Raw genomic sequence first — 22920 nt, 5'->3', positions numbered from 1 at the left:
AAGTGTCAGCAGTTCCCTGCTTGGAAGTATGTTGCATATCCATCCAATGAAGAATGTTGTGTGTTCACAAAAGAGGATAGGGAAACAGACAAGGGAAACAGACAGCACCCACTTATTAAAATATGATGCATAGGATATTCATAAAACAGGAAAGAGCATATTTACTCATTCTTCGCTTTTCACAATTCAGGATAAAGGCTATAATCCAGAATCAATCAAAAAGCAGAAGCATAAAATAAATAAAAACATCTTCATGCTTCGGCAATTTTTCTTTTACGAAGAAAAAAAAACAAATAACTTTGTCTTAGTTGTAAAAACAAGATAAGATATTATGACCAATTTCATGGTATCAGATATTGCTGTGAGATGTGACTTTTTTAAAATGTGAGAAAATGAAAACACAATTCTGCATTAACTGTCTTGACCTGAACATCTACCTCCTATTTATGTGTGTACTGAAATCAATCATCAAGATTTTGTGATACAGTCTCTGAAGGAATCTTTTGCTTCATTTTCTATGAAAGAATAAAGCTACATCACAAAATGTCACAAATTACATGGGGCAAGACCTTCACCTGGTATAACTCCAATACTTTCTCTGTTTTCAGTACAACTACGATGATTTACTCTCCTTTATCTTCTCAATAACCAGGAAATGATCAGAACACAGCTGGTTTGTGGTTGGGTAGGTTTTTATGCATCACGTTACATGAATGAATGTAATAACAGCACATATTAGATGCCTACCAAACATCTTTCAGTTTTCAGGGACATCTGAATATATAATGGTTCCTGTATTCTTTTTAGACAATTCTTTTAAGCAACAGGTCCTGACCTCTGCCTGGAGTCACTACCTCTACTAGTTAGATTTAATCTTTAATGGCACTTATTTTAGAAAGAATTAGGCAATAGTGACAACTGTAAAATATTACTTGTTTTTATTATCCCGATAGCTAACATTTGTGTTCTCTCTCTCAAGCAGGCACTGGAGTCAGAATTCTGTAAAAAATTTGTCCAGCTACAGAATATGGACTTCTTAATAAAATAAATGCATAAACCGCACAGCTAACTGATACCTATATGTAAACATTTGCCAAGCTAGGACTACTCGTTCTTTGCAGAGGTGCCAAGCAACCAGGAAAACAGGAAAATGTGCCATCATTTCCTATCATTGTTGTGCGCTATGTATTGCACACTAGGTATTATTATCTAGCGCACACAGAAGCTCCTAAAAATTTTAGACAAGGGTCATCAAAATGAATGAATCCAGTATTATGATCTGTTAGGCTGAGAAAGCACACTACTGCAGTAGCTGAAAAGCAAGAAAATATAAAGCATAAGATAGTCATTATTCAAATGTTGAGTAAATCTGGTAAAACAATGCTCTGCGCGTGTGGATATTCAGTTACATTCGCCAGCTGTCAAGGCCCTAATTTTTTTTTTTTCTCTGTCAACTGTATGAGGGTTATAACGAACCTACAGCTTATCAGTGTAAAAGGTAACTACAGTACCTCAAAATAAAAAAAAAGCCAAGAAACCAACAAAACACTGAACAAGGGGCTTTTTGGACTCATATCTTGCCTAGATCTCCAACAGATGGAAGTGTCCCCCAACAAGGTTATTCTAGAATAAAGTCTCCCCCTTGTGGATCTCTCACATAATAAAAGCTCCATCAAACACTTAATTGCATAATAAAGTCTGTGCTCCTTCCTTTGCAGGTAAGAATTTCAGAGGCAAATAAGAACATGTACTGAAATCATGGTACATGGTTTACTTCAACTCAGTGGGCTCGATCCCACCTCAGGCAAGACAAGCTGTGTTGTTCTAAGATACTTTATGATTCTGTGAAAAATTCATTTCAAAGACACCAAAACCCTCAAAAAAATTTAATTCCTTCCCATCTCCACATAAGTTAGTTATGAAGGTTGGTTAAGTGACCCCCCACAAACTATTCAGCCCGAAACCATCAATGGTGTAACTATTTAGGTAGAAATTCAAATTCCAAACTCTTTCTATCTAATACTCATTAAACAGAATATAAAACATGGCAAGATTCCCCCCTACTTTAAGTGCACAAAGTTTATTATCCTCGAAAAAATAGTTTCATCCCAGAACAACTTGTGTCTCAGAGATTAAGGAGCTATAGGACTGTTTGCAGAATGACTCCTCCTCAAACACTTCATTAACTACACTATTCTCTGATCTGCATTAATTTAAAGGGATCACAAAGAATTCTTTGCATATGATAATTTACATTATCATATTAAGAAATCATTGTGATCATTTAAATGATCATGTTGATCTCAATGCTCTCTTAAGGTATTTAAACTTGGTTCTAATAAATCATACATTTTGTCTGCAAGATTGATTTTGATTTTTTTTTTATTTTCTAAGAAACAAAATCCTTGATGGCTTGAAATATTATTCAATCACATACGTGACAAACTCATATTTTATTCGCAGTGCCAACTGTTGAGTCAATACTGGGTAAAAAGCTTTTTAACTATCCAGAGACATGTTCTCACATTCATTTCAGAATAGTACTATAATGGTTAAATATTTATTTCTTGCAAGTTCTGGAATAGTGCTAGGTTTCCTACTTTCATTAAGTCTCTTATTTGTATGCAGTAATTGCTTTAAAAATATTAGCATTGTAATTTCTTGCTAGCACTATGATAAATCAACAGAAAGTCTTATCCCCATGCCTCCCCATGGAACAGCATAATTCTGCTTCCCTCGATGCCGGTGACAAAGCCTCTTCAATTTCAGGATTACACTCAAAAAATTCATGAAAGATGCTAGTTTGACAGTCTGGGACTCTTGTCCCTTCTAATTGCAGAACAGATGCAATAGCTAAGCAGTGCTACACTCTGCCAATGTGCCTCTGTAGGAAGCAACAGCTCCTCAAATGTAGAAGGGTAGCTGCTACTTCTCCACTTCATTTCGGTCCTTGACCTCTCAATAGCAACTATCAGCAAACCATGTCTTCTGTTCCAAACGTGAGAGGTTTTAGCATATAAACATCTGGCTATTAGGAACAAAAAAAATATATATATCATTCATTCATTTCAAACATCCATCAACAATGACTGTCAACTGCTGCTGGCCTGCGACATGCAGAGGCGAAATACCAAGACCCAATCTCTGAATCCACTGCATTTCTGAATTTTCTAGTTTTAAGAGTTCAGTTTGACAAAAACAAAGTTTGCACTGCTAAACTGCAAAAGGCTGCCAAAGCTAAGAACATGGATTCTGATCTCTGCTGCTTGATTCAGGGGAAAAAAAACCACTAAGAAACAAAACATCAGAAATCTGACCAAGTGACAAAAGACTCCTGCCAAAAGACTCTTCAATCCAGTATAAAGAATATTACATATTTTAGCTGTACTCTCAGAGACTGCCTGCTTATCTTGACAGGATGGATGAGGAACTGCAATTCTTACTGAATATAAAATAAAAGGAGGAAAATAATTGGTAATTACAATATTGCAAGCTATATTTTAAAATCATTGGTACTTTACTAAGTACCTTGATTTTCTGGCAAATAGTCTCCATACATGATTACTCAGCACTGCTTAATGAGCTGTATTGCTAGTAGTGACAGACATTTGTAATACCTAGGTTAATGGTTGGACTTGATGATCTTAAGGGTCTTTTCCAACCTTAACGATTCTACGATATTTCACAATGTGGACAATTGTTAAACTTTATCCCTGAAGAGAAAGGTCTATACTGCCATGTAACACAGCTTCTGTAGGTGTCAATACCCGTATTGGATTAATACTCATATATGGATTAATAATAACTTTAGTACTTATCATATAGCTTCTACATATGTATGCATACTTACTCCCGTTAAACACATCAGAATAGGTACAACACTACAAACATGAAACCATGTTTTCCTATTAAAACAAACTATGGGATCCAGAAACAAAGTCTTTCTAAAGTTAAGAACATGTTTCGGCTCCTAGATCTGAATGATCTAGACATTTAGTCTACTGCTAACTGTCATTCATGCATGAACACATACCAAGGATGAATTTTGTATAATGGTCATTCAGCTTCAGGTCATTCAACCTGACAGACAGTCCCCAGATTCTATACGGGAAATTAAGGAAGCTGTTATTGTGAAAAATCTACCATCCATTGTCATTTCACACTGTCACCCTCTGTGCCATCAAAATAACATGTACCACTGCTGAAGTCATTCCCCCCTTACCTTTCCAAGCCTGTTGTCCTCGTACAACAGGTACTTTTCATCTCGTTCCAGACATCCCTGTCTCTTTGAATATCACGTCCTTCTCACAGCTACAGAATTTTATCTTGCTCTCTTCTTGCAGCTCTCCTAATATTTCTTAAACCTCCCTGATTCCTTCATTTTCTCTCACTTTGGGTTGGACTTTTATGCTGCTTGCTATTCAAGCTGTCTTCTCTGCAGTCTCCAGTGTCCCACCCAAAAAACATGTTCTCTGAAAATTTTTCACCATTTCTCAGTTCTTGCAGTCTCTCCCTGTTCTCATCATCACCAATCCTGCATCCTTCTTTTTCCAAACCACTAATGCCTGTGATCTTTTACATTCTCCATTTTTTATTCTGCATGAAACCTATGAATTCTGAGACTGTAAATCCATGTTAAATATATAGGTCTGTTAAAATACTAAAACAAATACACTATTGAGAGTCAAATCTGAGCCCTTGTCTCCCCCATCATCTCCTTATGGTAATACAGTGTCTTCACTGCTCTGTATACCACAGTGGCACAGCTCTCTGCACGATCTCATGTGCATTAAAATAAGACAAAGCAAGCTGGGAACCTAGCAGGGACTGTACAATCTTCTTTTTGACCCCCAGAAGTTACATGGAAAAGTTATTAAAGCTTCAGCAGATTATTACTGCAAGGCATGAGCTATGTGAAATGAAATTCAGAAATGGAGTATCTGTGGGGTTTGGGCCATATTAAAATATATTAAAAAGCCAGAGGATCAGCTTTCTCCAAAACACAGGGAAACATTAAAATTACCCCGGAAAATAATAAACACAGAATAGCGATTTTAAGAACGTTCTATTAATGAGGGGTGTTTGGGAGTCAGGAGAAATCAATGTAAGGGGTTACCAGTGTCAGAAGGCTACTCACATACATAACCTAAAAACCCATAGATACCTTTTCAATTATTACTGCTTACAAAAATCGTGTGCATATATATCTATACCTCACCACTATAGTCATGTTCAAGAAGAACAGAAGAATTACAAGAGAACACCTCACACAGCACAGAGCCCCATGGCCAAACTTGCTTTTTCTATACAGACGCTACATTTGAAAATTTCCAGAACCATGGAAGAAAGCAAATAAAGCCTACAAGGGACCATCATGCGCTGTTTTACTGTGTTAAGAGCCCTACAGATAACTCTTGCATAGAAAGCGAAGCCAGAAGTAACAATAAAAATCTCTGTATATCAAAGTCACTAATCTTCACACAGTACCTCTAAACTGAGCTCAGTAACTTGTTTGACAACATATCTTTCAGAAAGATGTCAGTCTGGATGTGAAAACATGAGAAAGTTAAGAATCCTCACTTCCCTTCCTTTTTTTTTTTCCAGTAAATTTTTACTGCAATAAGTGTGTGTACTAAACATTATCTGAGGTTTTGGCAGAGAGGGTCCTCGGAGTTTCCAGGTAAATGCAACAAACTGAACGCTGCGCAAGAAGTAGAGGAATCTGCCTTCTGAGAAAATTACTGAAGCTGGAGCATCTCTTCAGCATGGACGTGCCACCTTGCTCACTTTATGTCATTACGTCTGTCCTGTGAGATATCAAAGCTTAGTCTGCCTATCTCTGGTAAACGGGTATTACAGGCTGACAATCCAGCCTGGTAATTCCTGTGTCAAGGGGAAGAACATCATTTTGTTCACCATTAAAGAGGTGCCCCCAATTTCTAGAATGGAGACTACGGTTGACAACTTGTGCTTCCCAGGAGGAGGATGAAAAGGTCATTTGTGCAGGAGATACAGTTCTCTTCCGTTTCCCAAGACGAAATGAGCTAAGAATAAACACCTACCTATTGACTTTCCCTTCCAGTAACTAAACTTCCTTCTTTAACCCTTCCTAATATCACCATAAACATACATTTGTAGTGTACCTCTAGCATCCAACATCAGAAACAAAACACTTTGCCCTCCATCTTCTACTGGGCAAGGGAAGAGAAAACCAACACTCCACAAAGGCCTAAGCGCAGGCTGGGCACCGGGTCCCGTTAATCCACGCACCCAGGGCCGAGCACGACGGCCGGGAAGCCAGCCCGGACATCGAGGCCCCAGGGCACCCCACCCCGCCGGGGGCGCAGGGTAGGAGGGCAGGAGGGGGCGCTTCGCAGGCCCGGGTGCCCCCTCGGGAGGACGGGGCGGCCCGGGGTCCGCGGCCGCCCCGAGGGCCGGGTGAGAGGGGCGGCCCCGCGGCCGCAGGCTCACCTTGTGCTCCAGGACGCTGATGTAGCCCTCCAGGAGGCCGGCCCCGACGGGGAGCGCCGGGCGGTGCTGGCCGCGTCCCGGCGGGCGGCTGGGCACCGCCGCCACCTGCTGCTGCCGCCGCCGCGGCTCCGGGTGGCCCCCGCCGCCGCCGATGCCGCCGTACATGAGCAACAAGCTGGTGCACATGGTGGTGAGCGCCAAGCAGACGGCCAGCCCGTGGCGCTGCGGGGGGCAGAGAGAGAGGCGGCTCAGCGCCGCGGGGCAGCGGGCTCCCCCCGCCGCGGGGCCCAGCGGGGCGCACCGCTCCCCGCCGGCCCACTCGCGGCGCCCGCAAGTTTCACGCCGCCAGAGACCCGGCAGAAGTGCGAGGAGAGAACTGGGGAACCCCCGCTTTCCTCCTCCTGGCCCCTCGCCGGCCCGCTCCCCTGCCTCCCTCCCTCCCTCTCCCCCAGCTCTGCTTCCTTGCCTCTTCTCCCCTCTGTGTGCCCGGCTCCCCCGCACCTCTCATTCCCATGCAGCCGTCCCCTTTCGGGCATCTCATTCCTGCATTTTAACGAGTGTTGGGGATTGTAGCACTCCCCCCGCCCCGCGCGCAGCTGCCTCCAGCCTCGTCCTTTAAGCAGACCGGCTTTCTACACGCTCCTTAAAACGCGCACACACACACAAAACCCCCAAACCACGAGCAACACGAATAAAAGAAAGCAGGCGGAAAGTTCTTCGCCGCCGCCGCCGGGGTTTCGTTCGCCTTCGCGCGATCCCGAAGAGCCGCAGGGACGCAGCCCGGGAAGGCTGGAGCGTGTGCAGGGTGCCCGGGGCAGCCCCGCTCCGCGCCGCTCCTCTCCTCCCCGCCGCCGGAGCCGGGATGAGCAGTGCCAGCGATGCACTCACCATCAGGGTCTTCATTTTGTGCGCCTCCCGGCCGCCAGTCCTCCCGCTCCCCGCTAGGCTCGGCATGGCGGGGAAGCCGCAGACATGGCTCGGCCAGGGAAGCGCCGCCGTGGCGGGGATTAGGGGGGAATTACACCCGGCCGGACCCTCGGAGCCTGCCAGAGCCGGGTCCTCGGCTGCCCCGCCTGCCTCCGCCTCCGCCTCCGCCTCCTCCCGCCGGCGCAGCGGCGGCTTCAGGGCAGGTGGAAGTTAACTTCTGCCTCCCTCTCGGTCGACCGCGCTGCTCCGCCGGCGAGACCCCGACTCGGCGGCGCGGGGGGGGGGGGGGGGGGGCGGCGGCGGCGGGCACCGCGGCCCGGGCGGGCACCGGGCGAGCGGGCACCGGGCGGGCGGAGCCTCCCCGGCCGGCGGCGAGCAGCGGGCGGGGGCTCCCTCCCTCGACCTGGGCTTCTGTCCTGCTTGTAGCGCCGGGGCACGACCCTCACGTTACGTTATTTGTATCTTTCCCTAGCGGAGCATTCGTCATTCCCCCGCCGCTAGCTGGGTTTCCTGAAGCTGGCAGCGTTCAGGCAATACTTTAAATTCACGTTAGGAAAAAAATCGACGCCCTCAACTCCTTGTGCCGCGCTAACACCACCCTCTCGTTCCCAAGCCCTAAAAACCGGTTTCAAAACCTTCTGACAGAAGCTTTCTTCATTTTTTAAAGTAAATCTCACAGGCTTGCTCCCCATGCCATCTTTTTCGTTTCTGAAGACGGACATTTTCCCGCTATCCTTTCATAAGCAGCCTTCTAAAGTTTTTTATTATTTCTTTCTTTGTGTTAATGGTGTAGGGCTCAGTTGTGAAAACTTTATTAACAGACTTCAAATTACATAGATTTCTTGCTCTGGGAATTCCACGTTTATAAATGTGCCCCTTCAAAACAAGCCATTTTAAGGTTGATTTCTTACGAAGTTATTAAACTGACAGCACAGCATTTAAAAAAAAAAAAAATCTATCTCCTAATCACGAAGCTATTTCTCTTGAAATTACTCATGGAAATAATAGTTCTAATATATGGCTTCACATCTAACCTATAGCTATATAACATTAAAGATTACATTAAGGAGAAAACGATCAGCAGGCTAACTCAACCATGGTCGCAATAGCAGCTTTCTCAAGGCTGGAATTGTCATTGAAATCCATTTTTTATCTTCACTAATTCATTGGAGGACTAACAGTGAAACAAATGCCACCTCTAGCATTGGCACAGCATGCAGCATTTAGTGCCTTTTAAGAAAGTAAAAAGAAACAAGAATGTATAGTACATCAGCGGATAGCGCAGTAAACATGCTTTATCATTTCAGAGAAGAATGCCATATTGCATGCATGCTTGCTATTTATTCAGTTTGTGGGTTTGGTTTCAATAGTACCAGTTGTTAAGACAAACGAAGCAATATAAGAAGAATCTTATCAGGTCGTGGTAATTCTTTATTATGTGGTTGCACTTGACACTCAAATTAGTGAAACAAAGGGCCAACTTGATGAATCATTGAAAGCAAATTATCTGTGTCTCTCCAAGGCTTCCTGCAAGAGACTACAAAAGGCAGCTCATGCATTTTACAGTGCTGTTTCTCAAATATCAGCAAGCAGGATGCTGGTGACTGACCTTTCTAAGCCTTTCTAATATATTTTGCCATGCCAAACTGAAGCATCGTTTTTATGACTTAGGCTCATGGCTGTATGTTAGACATCTGTTACACAGTATGTCTGACCAAATTCATTAAACTTATGGGTTTTGGTAGAATAGGCTGATTTAAAAATCTACTGATAAGACAAACTAAATTTTCTAATTTAATGCTGAGCTTGACTTGAATAATGTCCAGCTTTCTGCTCGTCAAATATTTAATTAGATTGCCATGATGGTCATAGACAGTATTCTTGGCAGTCAAATGCTCACTGAAACAAATACAGTAGTGTAATGTAAATCCTACGGAGCTTTTTATGTGTAAGCATGGGAACTTTAGAAATCATCTGGAAAACAGCCCAGCTATTTAATTTAATTTTAAATTCCTATGAATTAATAGTTCTAGCTATCCGGAGGTTTGTTTTTTAACACTGTTGGAATCTACATACTTGTAGATATGCATCTGTATACCCAATAGTCAGACCTGCAAAGAGGAGAAGAGCACAGGCTGAACTCATAAGCATGTAAGCAACTTGGAAACAATACAGAGAGCATCTTAAAGTCCATCTGACTTCCTGCTTCAACCAATTTATTTTCAATATGCAAGGGATACTGAACTGTCCATGCATTTCCTCCTTGTATTCCTCCTTAGAGCTAGGGCTAAAGACAGATTAAAACATAAACAGCTGCTTTCCCTAGCCCAGGAGAAAAAGTGGCAGAGCCATGGTTAGGTTTTTCAACAAAGTCTGACTGAAGAGAGCTTTTCATCTGCATGGAAGAGACTGGGTTGTCCTCTCTTCCAATTTACCCTTCTCACTTTCACCTTTCCAGTAGCTACAGGCTGACAAAACAGTCACATGAAATAAAAATCTGCTTGTGGCAGCTTCAGGAGGACCTAAGACACAAATGACAAAATAAAAATCCATGTAGAGTGAGAAATCCATGTAAGAAGCAGTGATGCAGATAGAGACAAACTTCTCAAAACTGACAATGGACTTGGAGCGACAGAGCTCTTTCACTGATTGCTAAATGAAACTGCTCAAACAGCAACTTTCCCTGAGCTTTCTGGATGAATGAAATAACTATCTTTTTATAATGCATTTTAACCCAGGTTGTCTTTCAGAGATTTCCTTGTATGGATATAAAACACCCTTTCAAACTATGGTTGATTTCTCATGAAGTTCGCATAGAGACAACATAGCATAATCTACACCTTAATACAATGAACAATTATAGACATACTTTCCACATTATGGTTGGCCTGGAATGAGTACTCGAGTGGAGGAGCCTCTTACTTTTCATCTATGCCAGTGCATCTCAGCAACTGGTAGCCAAAATACTCAGTGCAAGTTAGGATTAGGGCAATGGCTAGTATTTCTGCTGATGACCCAGATCTTGTTTGCCGGGACGTTTTCCCTGAGCGCGCTGGATACTACCAGTGTGACTCCAGCAAACCCTGCTCTAGACCTTGCTGTCCCTCTTTCCTTTCCACCATAACCAGAGGTAGGGTGTTTGTGCGTGCAGCCAGTACACAGAATGCCTCCAAACTGGAAGCTGCAGCTACTCTTCAGCCCTGTCACCTTCTCAGAATGAAAGCCCAGACAGTCTTAAATGTTTAATTATTTTGTGACTCATCAATGGCAGTGTGGCTCCTTTGCTGCAAAAAAAAAGAATATTTTAGAGAATTGATTTAGACTGTGCCCAGTTTTAAAGAGAGTAAGAAAATGAAGTTTTTGTCTATCATCTACTACCCTTCACAAGAGAGTGAGAAGAAAAAGGATCTGGTGTGATGTAAGTGGTTAAACTCTAGGTGAGTTCTGCATGTTACTCTGCAGGAGTGCTGAAAGCGCACTTAAATACATTCCCATCATGCTATGGTATGAAGATGTTTTTCAGAAAAATATTGGTGATAGAAGTGCTTAAAATAGATTGGAGGGGGGAGGTCAATTGTATCAGGACCACTTTGATATCCTTGTGCCTTTGAAATGAAGAATCTGAGTTACTAAGATTCTATACGTGGCTAAGCATGAGAAAATATTTGTTAGAAATATAATCTAAAAGTGACTCCTGTTAAAGTTGCATCATTTTGTCATTTCCATTATATTCTGTGGTCTGTGAAGCCTTGGGTCTGTCTCCTCAAGGGTAAAATCCTGGCCCCACTGAAATTAACTCCTATACATCTTTTACCTCTCTTTGCTTGCTGGGGCAAGGAGCTCACTAGCAAGTATAAAGCTCCCACTTCCAGCTCTGCAGCCTCATGAGGTATGAGCTTAAACCATGATCACTAGCAGAGAACAGAATATTGCTTGTCCTGGGCCTCTAGCCAGTGACATTTGGGAGGACGGCTGGGAGTGCTACATTTTGGGGGGGGGGGGGGGGGGGGGGCGCGGGGGGGGTAAGCATTTTTTCAATGACTAGCTAGAAAAATGAGACTAAAGGTGCTAAGGAGGTTGGAATATGATGAAAGTTTGTGTGCATTAATGGACAGAGGGACAGTCAAAGGTATATAGGAAATGAAATACATCACATTGCTATCACCTCCACGTGTTGTTTTATTATTTATGTATATATGAAATGTTAACCTCTTTTTCCTGAGAAAAAGAGCTGCATTTTTGCATCTCAAACACAACCAATGGAAAACATTCAGCAGCCAGCAAGGTAATGAGCTTACACTATAGATTTTTCAAACTGCCCAGTGATTCATGAAATGCTTTTCAAAACTGGAAATATGCATTGAGGATTGGTCAAAAAAGGTAGAAACAATATTATAGATCAGTCAATACTATCTCTCCTTTATGAAAGCAGGCTGCCTTTGAACTTCTGACAGAAGCAAACAGTGATAGATGCATAAAAAAATGAAATATTGCATGGAAATAGAAGTGCAAACGAAAACAGAAGGGGGAAAATAACGAGATAAAATCTGCTGAATCTGATGTTTTTTTCTTTTCCATTTCTTAGTTTTCTCCCCAATCTAGGAAGCATAAATAAAGGTATTGGATATTTCAGAAACAATCTGTCTAGCTCAACTGAATGGACTCATCTGCTTTAAGACCACATGAAACACTCTGCTTCATTCTAATCACTTTTTTTTTGGGGGGGGGGAGTTAAACAAGGCACATCCTGAAACACACAGCATACTCAAAATTCCACGTCTAAAGTCAGAAACTTTGAAGATTGAGAAATTAGCACAGGAGGCTGCAGGTGGAGGGTACCTAGTACCACTTGTGGAAGCCAACAGGCACGACCAGGAACTGTTCATGGCCTTTTGTTTTACCGTCCACCACCAAAACAAAAGAAGGAAGACATATATAATCTCTATAAACAGAGCACAGATTTAACGCATGGACTAAAGCAACTGAGGACATAATTACTATAATTTGGTAATTTTGGATACATTTGAATATTCTGGGGGTACCTTTGCTGTAATATAAGAGATCTCAACAGGATCCTGAATGTCTCAGCTTTCAGTGTACTGTTCCTTTGCAGAGAAAAACTACAGCAACAGGAAGTCAAAGTGTTAAATGGAACAGAATTTCAAAACTTCTAAAAAAATTACCAAGCGAATATCAGACATGAAGCATTAGAGTGAAAAAGGAAGCAAAGGATAAGTGCTCATTATGGATTGGTTTGCAGTTCTTTATGTATTATTAGAGAGTCGATAGAAAACTCTCCTGCTATTACTAACACAAACACAAACATCACTTATGATGACAGGCTGAACAACAACTATGGCAACAAGGGGATCCATTACCATCAAACTGAAAAGGCACAGTCACAGAATCGAGTAAAGTCCTTCAGTGGCCAAGCTATATATATCTTATTTTGGTAATAGGTACTGTTCTTGTCTACAGGTTTATAGAAACCATCTTTGCTATTCATATAGTATGTCACTATATAAGCATATATGCAAATTCAGAGCAATAAATCACGTAATGTACAGTGTGAGAATAGCTGCCAGTGACTCCTGTCATAGCTCAGCAATTTCATGCTCGTGTCCCGTGTGCTTCTGAAATTATGTAGTGGCCGCCTTTGTTATGTACAAATTTCTTCCATTTACCCAGCATACTCCAGACACAGTTACCTAAATGAAGTCTTGGGGATTTGAGCTTACTGCTGAGAGGTCCTGAGTACTCTCATTTCCCAGGGAAGCCGACAGGAACTGAAGGAGGGTCTCTGTATTCAAATGAGCTGCCTGTTAAAGAGAGTGTTGGTTCCAGCCTTTTGCAGATTCCAATGGGGATAGGTTTCTACTAGGAGATATCAGAGATCATGGGCCCAGGGTGCAGTCATTTTAAAGGTATGGCGATAGTGACCATGTTTATGTACCTTGCTTAGTTAATTCCAATTGAACATGGAATCTGGACCTACAAGAGAGTACAGAATGGCTCTAAAATAATTTCTTACGTCCAAATCTCGTACTGCAAACCACCCCAGACAACTCTTCCAGCGAGGATGAATAAACGTTGTAGGAACTAGCCTGAAACAGTGGGAGAGTTTCTTCACTGCAATAGATACCTAACTGAATGCTTCAAACCAGCTGCTAAAACAGATGGATTGTTTTCCTTTGTGATGTGCTGTGTCCTTGTTTAAACATTTCTGCCATATTATTGATATTTGGCACTTTTAAACAAATACAGAAATCAAGTCTCCTCTGTTTCATACAGGATAGATATCTTAGGTGTCTAATGGCATCCTCAAATCATGGATTAGAGCAAATTCATGGCTATATACACTCATTTTTCTTTCTTACACTTCAGGGCAGAGGACCAAGTTCAGCTCAGCTGCAGAGCTGGATCCAACATTTCCTGCAGCAGCTGTACCCTCATTTCTTTGAACTGCTATTAATACTTGTTATCACATTCCCTAGCCTTTGTCATCAACACCTGCCTTATGCTTTTGATTCAAGTGACAGAACTTTAAAAAATTCTGTACTTTTCCCAATCACAGTAAATATTTTATTCAAGGTAATGATTATACATCTATTCTCTCCCATAAACTACAGTGCCAGGAACACACTGGCTCGAGTTTTGCTGCAGTACTTTTACTGCCTTCTGATGATTTCCTTGGTGGGAACTGCATTTGGCCTTTTGTTTGGCTGAATTTCTCCAGAGACCAAAGCATTCTAATCAAACACTCATTTATCTAATTGCTTTATTTTTCCTTTTTGTTTAGGATTTATTTCAGTTTAGAAGGGATTATTTTGATGCCTTCTTTCTCTCTCTCCAATAGTTTTTGTTCGTATGGTAAGTATCTAATTTTATTTGTTACCAAAAGCCCTTGAATGCTGTAAGGTTTGTTAAGTTTTTCTTGTGATCAGTAGTTGAAATGTGAAGCTAAGCTCTGTCGGGCATGTGCTGTTTCTGTCCCGAGTTCAAATAAATGAGGCCTTAGGCCATTTATGGTTTAGGCCATAAATTCAGATGTCAAAGGAACAGGTGGTAACGTGACACAAGCTGTTCTTGCTCATTGTATCAGTTTCCTCTGCTCAGTCTCCTACTGCTTCATCTCTGTCACAATCCCGAATCGCTCTCCAACAATGGTTACTCCATTTTGGCGGGTTCAGTTTCTGTCCATTGACAAATGAGAGCTTCTCTGCTTATAAGCAATATCAGCCTGGAAAATGTGGAGCTTGGAATCTGAAAGCGTGTCTATACTGGCACATTAACTCAGGTGCAGAACCGCATTACTGTGACTAAAGCCTTTTGGGATAAAGCTGGCTCGCATCGCCCAGCTTGGAGCCTGTGCAGAGGAGCTCAGGTCCATCTGCACATCAGCTCCGACTCACTAGCAGTCTGCTAGGTTGGAGCACTGTGGATTGTGGTTCAAGAACTTGCAAATAGTAAAGAAGAACAAAAGCTTACCAGAGAAGTGAAAACAATGGGCATGATGTGTTAGTATAAAATAATATAACAGTTGCTCAATGTTTGCTCAGTCAAGTGATTTTGGAGATTTCTTTTTTATATAATTCAACATCCTGCTGGTGAGCAAGTGTGGGCAGTGTTGGACTTTCTTCCTAAGTGAGGAGAGAAGGAATTAACTGCCTGTCTTGCTTGTGTAGCTGCCTCTGTCATTTTAATTGAAGAAACTACTGATTTTGTCAATTTCTTTAGGATCCTCAAAAAATCTTATCCTAAGCACTGTTCGTCTTCAAGCATTGCCTACACGCTAACTAGTCCTCACCAAATCCATGTGGCTTCATCCCTATTTACAGTAGTTGTGTAGTGAAGGTAAGGAATGCTGCTCACTCAACTCCAGTTCTCACCTGATAGCTATGAATATTTAGTACCTTGGGTATTGAAGCCCGCAAAGCCTAAAGTTGGGCATTGAAAATTAGAAGCCTCTTTTTGAAATCTGAACTTTCTTGACTTCTCAAAATCAAGAGTTCTTATTTCTCAGCATCACTTGAAGCTTGCTGCGATAGCAACATCTCCCATCTCAGTTAAAAAAATTTCGAACAGAATTGCATGGGAAGTGACCTCATACAAATGCTGGCTTGGAACGTTACTTGACTCTGATTCTGCACATTTCTAGCTACCGTAAGTTATTAAACCTCACAGTCTCTCCTGAATTACCATCAGCAGTTATCAAAAGCTGATGAGACACATTGGAGACTAATGGGTCATTGGAAAAAAATGTGTTTTCCTCACTCTTCCCCAAAAGGCAAAAGATGGACTATGCACAGGCTCACTTCATGGGAAACTGGGTCAGCCTCTATTAGCATATATGCTAGACATATGGTCCAACTCTGGTTCTCAGTTTCCTCTTCTCAGCTTCTGCAGGGGCTTTGCTCAGCCCTTTTTGCTTTGCATCACCTCTCCAGCCAGCAAGGCACAAGGACCTACAAGAAACTATGCAGAGCTGAACCAGAAATGTCCAGGAGCCCATCATCACTCCAATACTTTCAAATTACCCTGTACTGATTGTCCCAACACATTACACCTGCAACTAACACCTGACACAAACCTTTCTCAAATCCACCCCCCCCCCCCCATCTTCAACTAGAACCACCTGCACTCATTTTTCTTCCTTCCTTCCTTCCTGTCCCTTGTCCAGTCATTGAGTAGCTGGACAGGGTCTTCCCTGGCTACTTTTGCCTACCACCTACTCACCCAGTCCATGCAGAGCTCCATGATGTAGCTGGCTAATGATGGGTGTGCTCGGCAAGTCGCTTTTCAACAGAGCATTGGGTGATTGCTAGCACAGCTACTTATCTGTAGCTGTATTATTACAGCATGTCTTTTTGATTAATTAGAAATGCAGCACTATAAGTTTTAGTTTCACAGTCTGGGTATTATTAACTAACATGCAGAAGAAAGAGTGCCCTATTCACAGCTTTACATATTTGAAGGTGAGAGGGGAAGGGGAAGGGATTAGAGTGGGGCAGAAAGAGTATATGAAGCAAATATGGATACAGTACAGGGTGGCAAGCTGTCACGGATAAGTGGTTAGGCCACTCAAAGAATCACCATCAAAGATATTTGCAAATAGTGATTTTATTAGAAATCTATAAAAGTGTGATTCAACAGAGTTAGATGGCAAGGTTCACTCTATTGCTCATTAAATGAATGGAACATATATATAAAGGAGAAAAGAAGAAGGAAAAAAAAAAGAAAATAGCAACAGTTTAAGGTTTGTTTGCAGCAAGGAGAAAATCACAAGAATTTAGCAATAACTAATCATTAATTAATCTAGCATCTACAAAATGATGAAATGAGGTCTACTACAATATTTGTATCGATACACACACACAATAGGCCTAGTAATTTGTCGCGACTTTAGTGAAATACTCACAATATGCATATATAAAGGTACCTAGTAAAAATTCCCCTTGAGTTCAGTGAAATACTCACATCAAATGAGTAACTCAATGGGCGAAGGTCGAGGCTCAAGGAGTGGAAATCACTGGAGATCAGCCCAGGCCTGTCATCAGGCCTCCGTATGCAAACTTAAAGTTCGCAGCTCTGAGAGGCGTCCCACTTGGAGGGAGATTCTGGTGCAGCCCACTGCGGTCCAGGAGAGCTGAAAGGGTCTCACTTGGTTCCACTGTTTACAGGGTCACGAGATGATTGATTTTAGGCATCAGTAAATTTCCATTCTACTTTCACAGCCCGCTTTGGAAATTACTAAAGTTCTCAAAAATTCCAGTGATGCTGGTACAGATCCTCCCGAGTTACAGCCCAGATAAGATAGGCCCCAAGGCTATCAGGAGGCGATTGATACAGATGAAAAATATGTTCCAAGGTTGTCAGGGCTGCCTCCCTGGTACAGACAGTGCTGCTCCCACCTTAGCCATGTAAGAGTTTCTGATACAGTCGAGGGGCGCTTAACTGCCACGCTCGTTACCCAAAGGCCAAGTTTTGATGGGAGTTACTGAGATTGTAAAGCAGCTTCACTTCCCATGCTCTGCCAGGTACACAAGAGAAAAGGCGGGGGGTGGGGGGTGGGGGGGCAATGCAATGCCTCACCACAGAAGCACTTTGAGGAATATGTCAGGGATAAACAAGGTCTTAGACATCGTCACAGACAGTCAAGAAGTCAAAAGAGATATTAAGAAAAGTATTAAGTCTGATCTGCACAGTTTTACTCACACAAACAGGAAAGAAAGCTTTGGGGCCTAAAGGCAGCCCTGGGCATCTTCTACTTCCTTTGCTAAATCCCAATAATGGTATGCAATGGCTGCTCCCTGACCACACCAAATATAAGGGAAATATCATTTCTAAATCTTAATGAAAGAGGTGGCGTAAAGGGAAATAACATCTCTGCCTCACGCTGCATGGAGCTTGAGATCCATGAAGAGGGAGACTATGTATTCAAATCTGGGTGATTAAAGTATATTCCTAAACGCAAACCTAGATATTTCTGTATAAGGATGTTACTTCTCAGCATGCTGTGCTGTCCTGAAAATACAGCTCTAGATCTAAGCTGGATCTTTGTCTTATCTTTCATCTCTACCCAAAGCTGCTTAGTCTGTATGTACACGTGGGCTGACCTTTCACTTTTCTAGTCCATTGCTATTGAATTGTTCATAAATCTTGTAATCATTAGACAAGGTTAGCCTTCACATTTCAGAAAGGGAACATCTTTTTTTTGCAAGCTGATGTTGGCTGTTTTTGCGTCTTCGTAACACTAGATTATGCAAACCAGGTGCTGACCAGCAGATAACATCACAGACTGCAGGGTGCTGATTGTGGCAACATTGAAACAGACTAAAACATATAGGAATATGGGTTACATAGATCCATTTTATTCCTAAATGCAGGTATTAACAAATTGGCAAAGTTATTGGCCAATTGACTCAAAGTATAAGCATTAAAATAATTCATCCTGAACAATGCGTGGTTTTATTTTATGTTTAGTACAGTAGGCTCACCTGCACGAATTTGCTGTGCTTATTTAATATCCTCTTTAAGATGAAAAATGATGCCAGTCCTGTGGTAATAGCATCTTTTGACGCTGAGAAAGCATTTCACTGGATTGAATGGCAGTTTCTCTTTACTATGATGGAAATTTTAAAATTTGCTATAAATGTATTGCATCAGTTACACTGTTCTGAGCAAGGATGCATACTAATGTCACAATACTATCTCAATTTTGACTTTCGAGGGAGACTAGTCAAGGGTGCCCACTTTCAGTGCTATTTTTGCTAATGGAAGCAAACCAATCTTTGAAAGAGTAGGGAGATTGGGTGGAGACTCTAAAATAGAATGCATTAGAGCTGAGAGCTTCTATTTGCAGAACTGCCCTTAAAATGGTGTCCCATTTTGCTATACATTAGTAACCCTTTGGAGACTCTAAAACAGATTCTGCAGTGAGCTACAGTTCCTAAACAAATTCCCAGATATGCAGTGGATTAGGATTCAGCCAAAGATTTTGGAGCTGAAGTGATGATAGCTGTGGAACCGCTGTGAGTCCCTCACTACTCATTAAACTGAAAACTCACAAGTCTGAGGACCTGCACAGTGGCCTGCATGGGTTACAGTGGGGCTTCAAATGAAAAAATACTTTACTCCAGGCTTGGGTCTTCACATGATTTTCTAAAGGAAGGATTCTTTAGAAGCATTATGGACTGTTCTCTCATGCTGTGATCACTGGGGTGACGTAAGGGAGAAGCGTCTCCTCCCCTTGCAGTAAAGCAAGAAAAAGGGAAAATCCTTATGAATTCCCAAAAGGCTATACTTCTTTATTACTTTTCTTCAGTGTTCTGAAAGAGTCAGACAGAAGTATGCCAGTAGTATTAGAATGAATAAGCCTTTGCCTCTACAAACAGAAAGTAAATACCTTCAGTCAAACCAGGCGCCACGTGAGCAACTGTAGTACAAGCTCTTCCTCCATTTCCTGGCTTCCTGCTTCCCCCATGTTAAATGTCAGAACCCTCTGCTATGATATTTTAGACTTTTCTTGTGCTGCTTTCCTGCATTATGTTCACCTTAATAATGCTGAGAGAACATCCTCCCACCCTGGTGCTCTCCAGTACACATCAACCCTTACTTGAGTCTTTTCCATCCCTAGTTTCTGTTACTGTTCTCTTATGCACCAGATGAGCTTAGCACTTCTTGCAGATAGGTGTTGGCAAAGATCCTTCCACTGCCAGCTCACTTAGAGCTGTAACCTCCACACCAGTCTCAATGCTACAGATTTGGGAAGCTAGAATTAGTCCCTATGGCAACAGAGAAATCAGCAAAGCACAGGTGAAATGTTGAGAGGTACCTGATGAAACTAACTAAACAGCTGGTTTTAATTTATCACAGGCTTCTGCAATTAAGTGCAATCAGATCATTATTCCCACTATGAAGAAGATTGCAGATAACACTGCATGGCCAAGGAAATACATTTCTTGGGTGGAATGTGATCCTTACGGTAGGACGCAGGAGAACAGAGAAGGTGATGGGACATTTAGTTGGCCCTGAAATCAGCAATGTCTAATCGCCACTACTTCTTGGCAACCCTTGCCTTTCAGTAACATGGTAAACTGAGGTAGCTACAGAGGGAAAACCAATCTAAAATCTTTAAACACTAATTTTCCATTCTCACACGAGGAAGAATGTTGCAACTGAAGGAACTTTTTGAAAATTCATTACTCTTATTCTCCTCTTAAGTTATTTGTATTTATGAACTTGTAACAGGTTTAAATATATGGTGATGTAAATTAAATACACATCAATCCAAACATTTAGGAATAAAGCCCTCTAGTTACAAAAATTGAGATTTCACTAAGTGCTTAGAAGTTAAATACAAAATCAGTAAATAAAGTTTAACAAAGGTAAATTGAAAGGCAAAATGAACTCACTCTGATGAGTTAATGTAATTCCCTTATGGAATGCTAGTTTCCCTACTATAATTAATTTTAAACACTAAAGCAGTATGTCTGGTTTTTGATAATTATAAAAATGCATTCATCCATGTCCTTGCAAATTATTAATGTTTATCATAAGGAATATCCTGTAGACATTAAGAATCAAGGGAGACAGAGTTTTCAGCAAATTCTTACACAGCTTTACTAAAACAATAATGGAGTTTTAAATACCTATGAGTCCAAACCAAAGAAACATATAGGGCTAAATCCTGAAGCCTCCTTCCTAGCATCTACCTCACAAACCACTCAGGCAAAACTTGCACTGAGCCTCAAAAATCAAAGATTTCAAGACTGCAAGTGTGTGATACTGCCAAATATCCTACGTGCTCACTTCATTCGTGTTCCACTCCTGGGAGCCAAGAGTATCAAGTGTTCTAAAGGGATGAGGCCATAATGATGTTATAAAAAGATTATGAAAGCCCCTGTAGTTCTCTTCCATTTCAGGGATAACTTCAGTGATAAGGAAACTGCATCATGACACTTTTGACTTACTTCTCTGACATTTCAGCAACACTGATTATCAGTAGTTCTGTTCATGGATATTTTTAAGCCTCTCACCACATTTGGACCTAAAGCTTCACACTTGTAGGAACTCACACTCATCATCAGTAGCAATAAGAGGCTTCCCTTAAGTCAGCAGGAGTCAATGGGGGTTTTGCTTGCATAGAAGCTGCTGGATCACATGCATGTGATCTAATTATATGTTGGCTTACCGGTTAGGATAAACCTGAAAAGCAGAAACTGGAACCAAATATGAGGCATAGCATTTTGCAGTTTCAAAAACTTACGGTCCATCTAACTTTCTTTTCCATTAAAAAACCTCAAACCCCACATATCTCACTAATTTCTGAAATGAAATTTGACCAGAATGTGCTGTCCTTCAAAATATACCCCAATTCAGAGGCAGGAAACAGAGTAGTGTCATAGAATAGCTGACTCTTAACATACACACTGATGTGTGTGTGTGTGTGTGTGTGTGTGTGTATGTATACATATGCGAGCATACACATTAAAACTTCCTTGGTTGATAGGTTAGCTCTTAAAGGTCAGATAATTTGTTTGAGTGAGGAAGCAGAAACTCACCCACAGTAGCAGCAAGGATTACAATAGCAATGATCAATAAACCCCTTCCAAAATTATAGGCAAACATCAGTTTACATGTTCATGAATTAGTGGACAACAAGTGTCATTTCCACAGATTAGGAAAAGGGAGCTGAACATTGGTGGGAATATCAGGAAGCCTTTGCAACCTTTTTGTGGCTAGTTCCTGCAACAGACTGAAGGAGCTGGGTTTTCAGAAGATACCCTGAGTTTTTCTTTTTTCATTTTGCTGAAGCAGAGCAGCTCAGCTCTGTTTGTGATGGGGACTGTGAAAACACAAAGGAGCACATGAGACAGAGCTAGATAAGACAAGACAGAAGTGTATTCCTTGTCCTATCTCTACTCAATAACTAAAGGAGGCAGGAGCCACAGCAATGTCAGTACAGGCAGATGTGCATTACTCCCTGCGCAGAATGATGATGCAGCAACCTGCGCTCCTACAATGCAAATTAACTTAGTGCTGTTTCATGTACCAATGGAAACACTTAAACCAGCAAGTTAGCTAACATGCTAAATATACCTGTAGGCTGAGAAAAGAAACTATTAGAATTAGACTGCTCCAAAAGGATCAGAGGTATGCAGGACAACCATCGTGGTGTAAGACAAATGGAACAGCTAATGATGTTTTAAGGATGAATAGTTCTTGCCTCTGAAAGTGAAGTTTTAACTGGTTTGCACTCTCTCGCTTTGATCTGACATTCCCAATTTTGTTCACCTTGCTGACCACGAAGAGAGGAGTGAAAAGACTTAGAGTGTGTGATTGTAGGGTGCTATTTTTTATGTCAGCATTCTTCATTATTGAGTTGGCTGTTTATGCTGCTGATGTGTAATGTTGTGAAGCAGATGAGCTGGTAAAGTATGAAGGGTATTCTATAACCTTTGCTGTACTTTCAATTACCTTACAGTAACTTAGAATTCAGAAAGGCTGCTCTGAGCAAAATCAAAATACAATAAGATAAACTCCATTAGGAACTGAAGCACTAGGGCTGTTGTTGAAGGAGGGCAAAATGGTTTAATTAATTGTTATTGCATCAAACTCACACAGCAGTTGCAGGAATGACACTGATGATATTGATGGCATTGAAGATGGAGTTTAGTTCAGAATGGAAATGAGCAGAGTATTCATCTTCAACTGCGTACTGCTGTAGGCAGTGGAAGGCCTCAGAGCTTCTTTGTTTTGCTGTTCTGTTGTTCAGCTGGTTTTCTTTGATAGTGCAGCTCCAAGCGATTAATACATATATTTACACAAGACAGAGCACGTTCATTTCACTGGAGCCCCATGGCTGACACTTGGCCATACTGAAGAATAGGCATTTATTGGTTTTTATTCCTGCTGTTTGGTTTTTCAGTGACAGCTACTGTAGGTGGATAGTTAGCTAAGGGGGTCTCACAACTTCTCTATAATTTTTATAAAACATTTCTCTCTCTTCTTTGGTTTGTG

At 41.6% G+C, this 22920-nt stretch overlaps 1 protein-coding gene across 2 annotated transcripts in view; it reads right to left on the bottom strand.

Annotated features, from left to right (window-relative positions):
- The window catches only part of ST6GALNAC5 (ST6 N-acetylgalactosaminide alpha-2,6-sialyltransferase 5), a 73619-nt gene extending 65983 nt beyond the window's left edge, over window positions 1–7636 (bottom strand). For both annotated transcript variants that reach the window (XM_087731859.1, XM_087731860.1), the window contains exons 1-2: window positions 7360–7636; window positions 6472–6693 (exon numbers count right to left, since the gene is read on the bottom strand). In XM_087731859.1, coding sequence (XP_087587985.1) covers window positions 6472–6693; window positions 7360–7425 — 288 coding nt within the window. In that variant the 5' untranslated portion in view covers window positions 7426–7636. The remainder of the gene's footprint in view (window positions 1–6471; window positions 6694–7359) is intronic.
- Between the last annotated feature and the right edge of the window lie 15284 nt (window positions 7637–22920).

The sequence above is a fragment of the Nipponia nippon genome, unplaced genomic scaffold (genome assembly GCF_047370975.1).
Source record: "Nipponia nippon isolate SJK-2023a ecotype South Korea unplaced genomic scaffold, ASM4737097v1 scaffold_5, whole genome shotgun sequence".
Lineage (NCBI taxonomy): Eukaryota > Metazoa > Chordata > Aves > Pelecaniformes > Threskiornithidae > Nipponia > Nipponia nippon.
The sequence above is the reverse complement of the archived record's forward strand: the minus strand, read 5'-3'. Positions and strand labels throughout refer to the sequence as shown.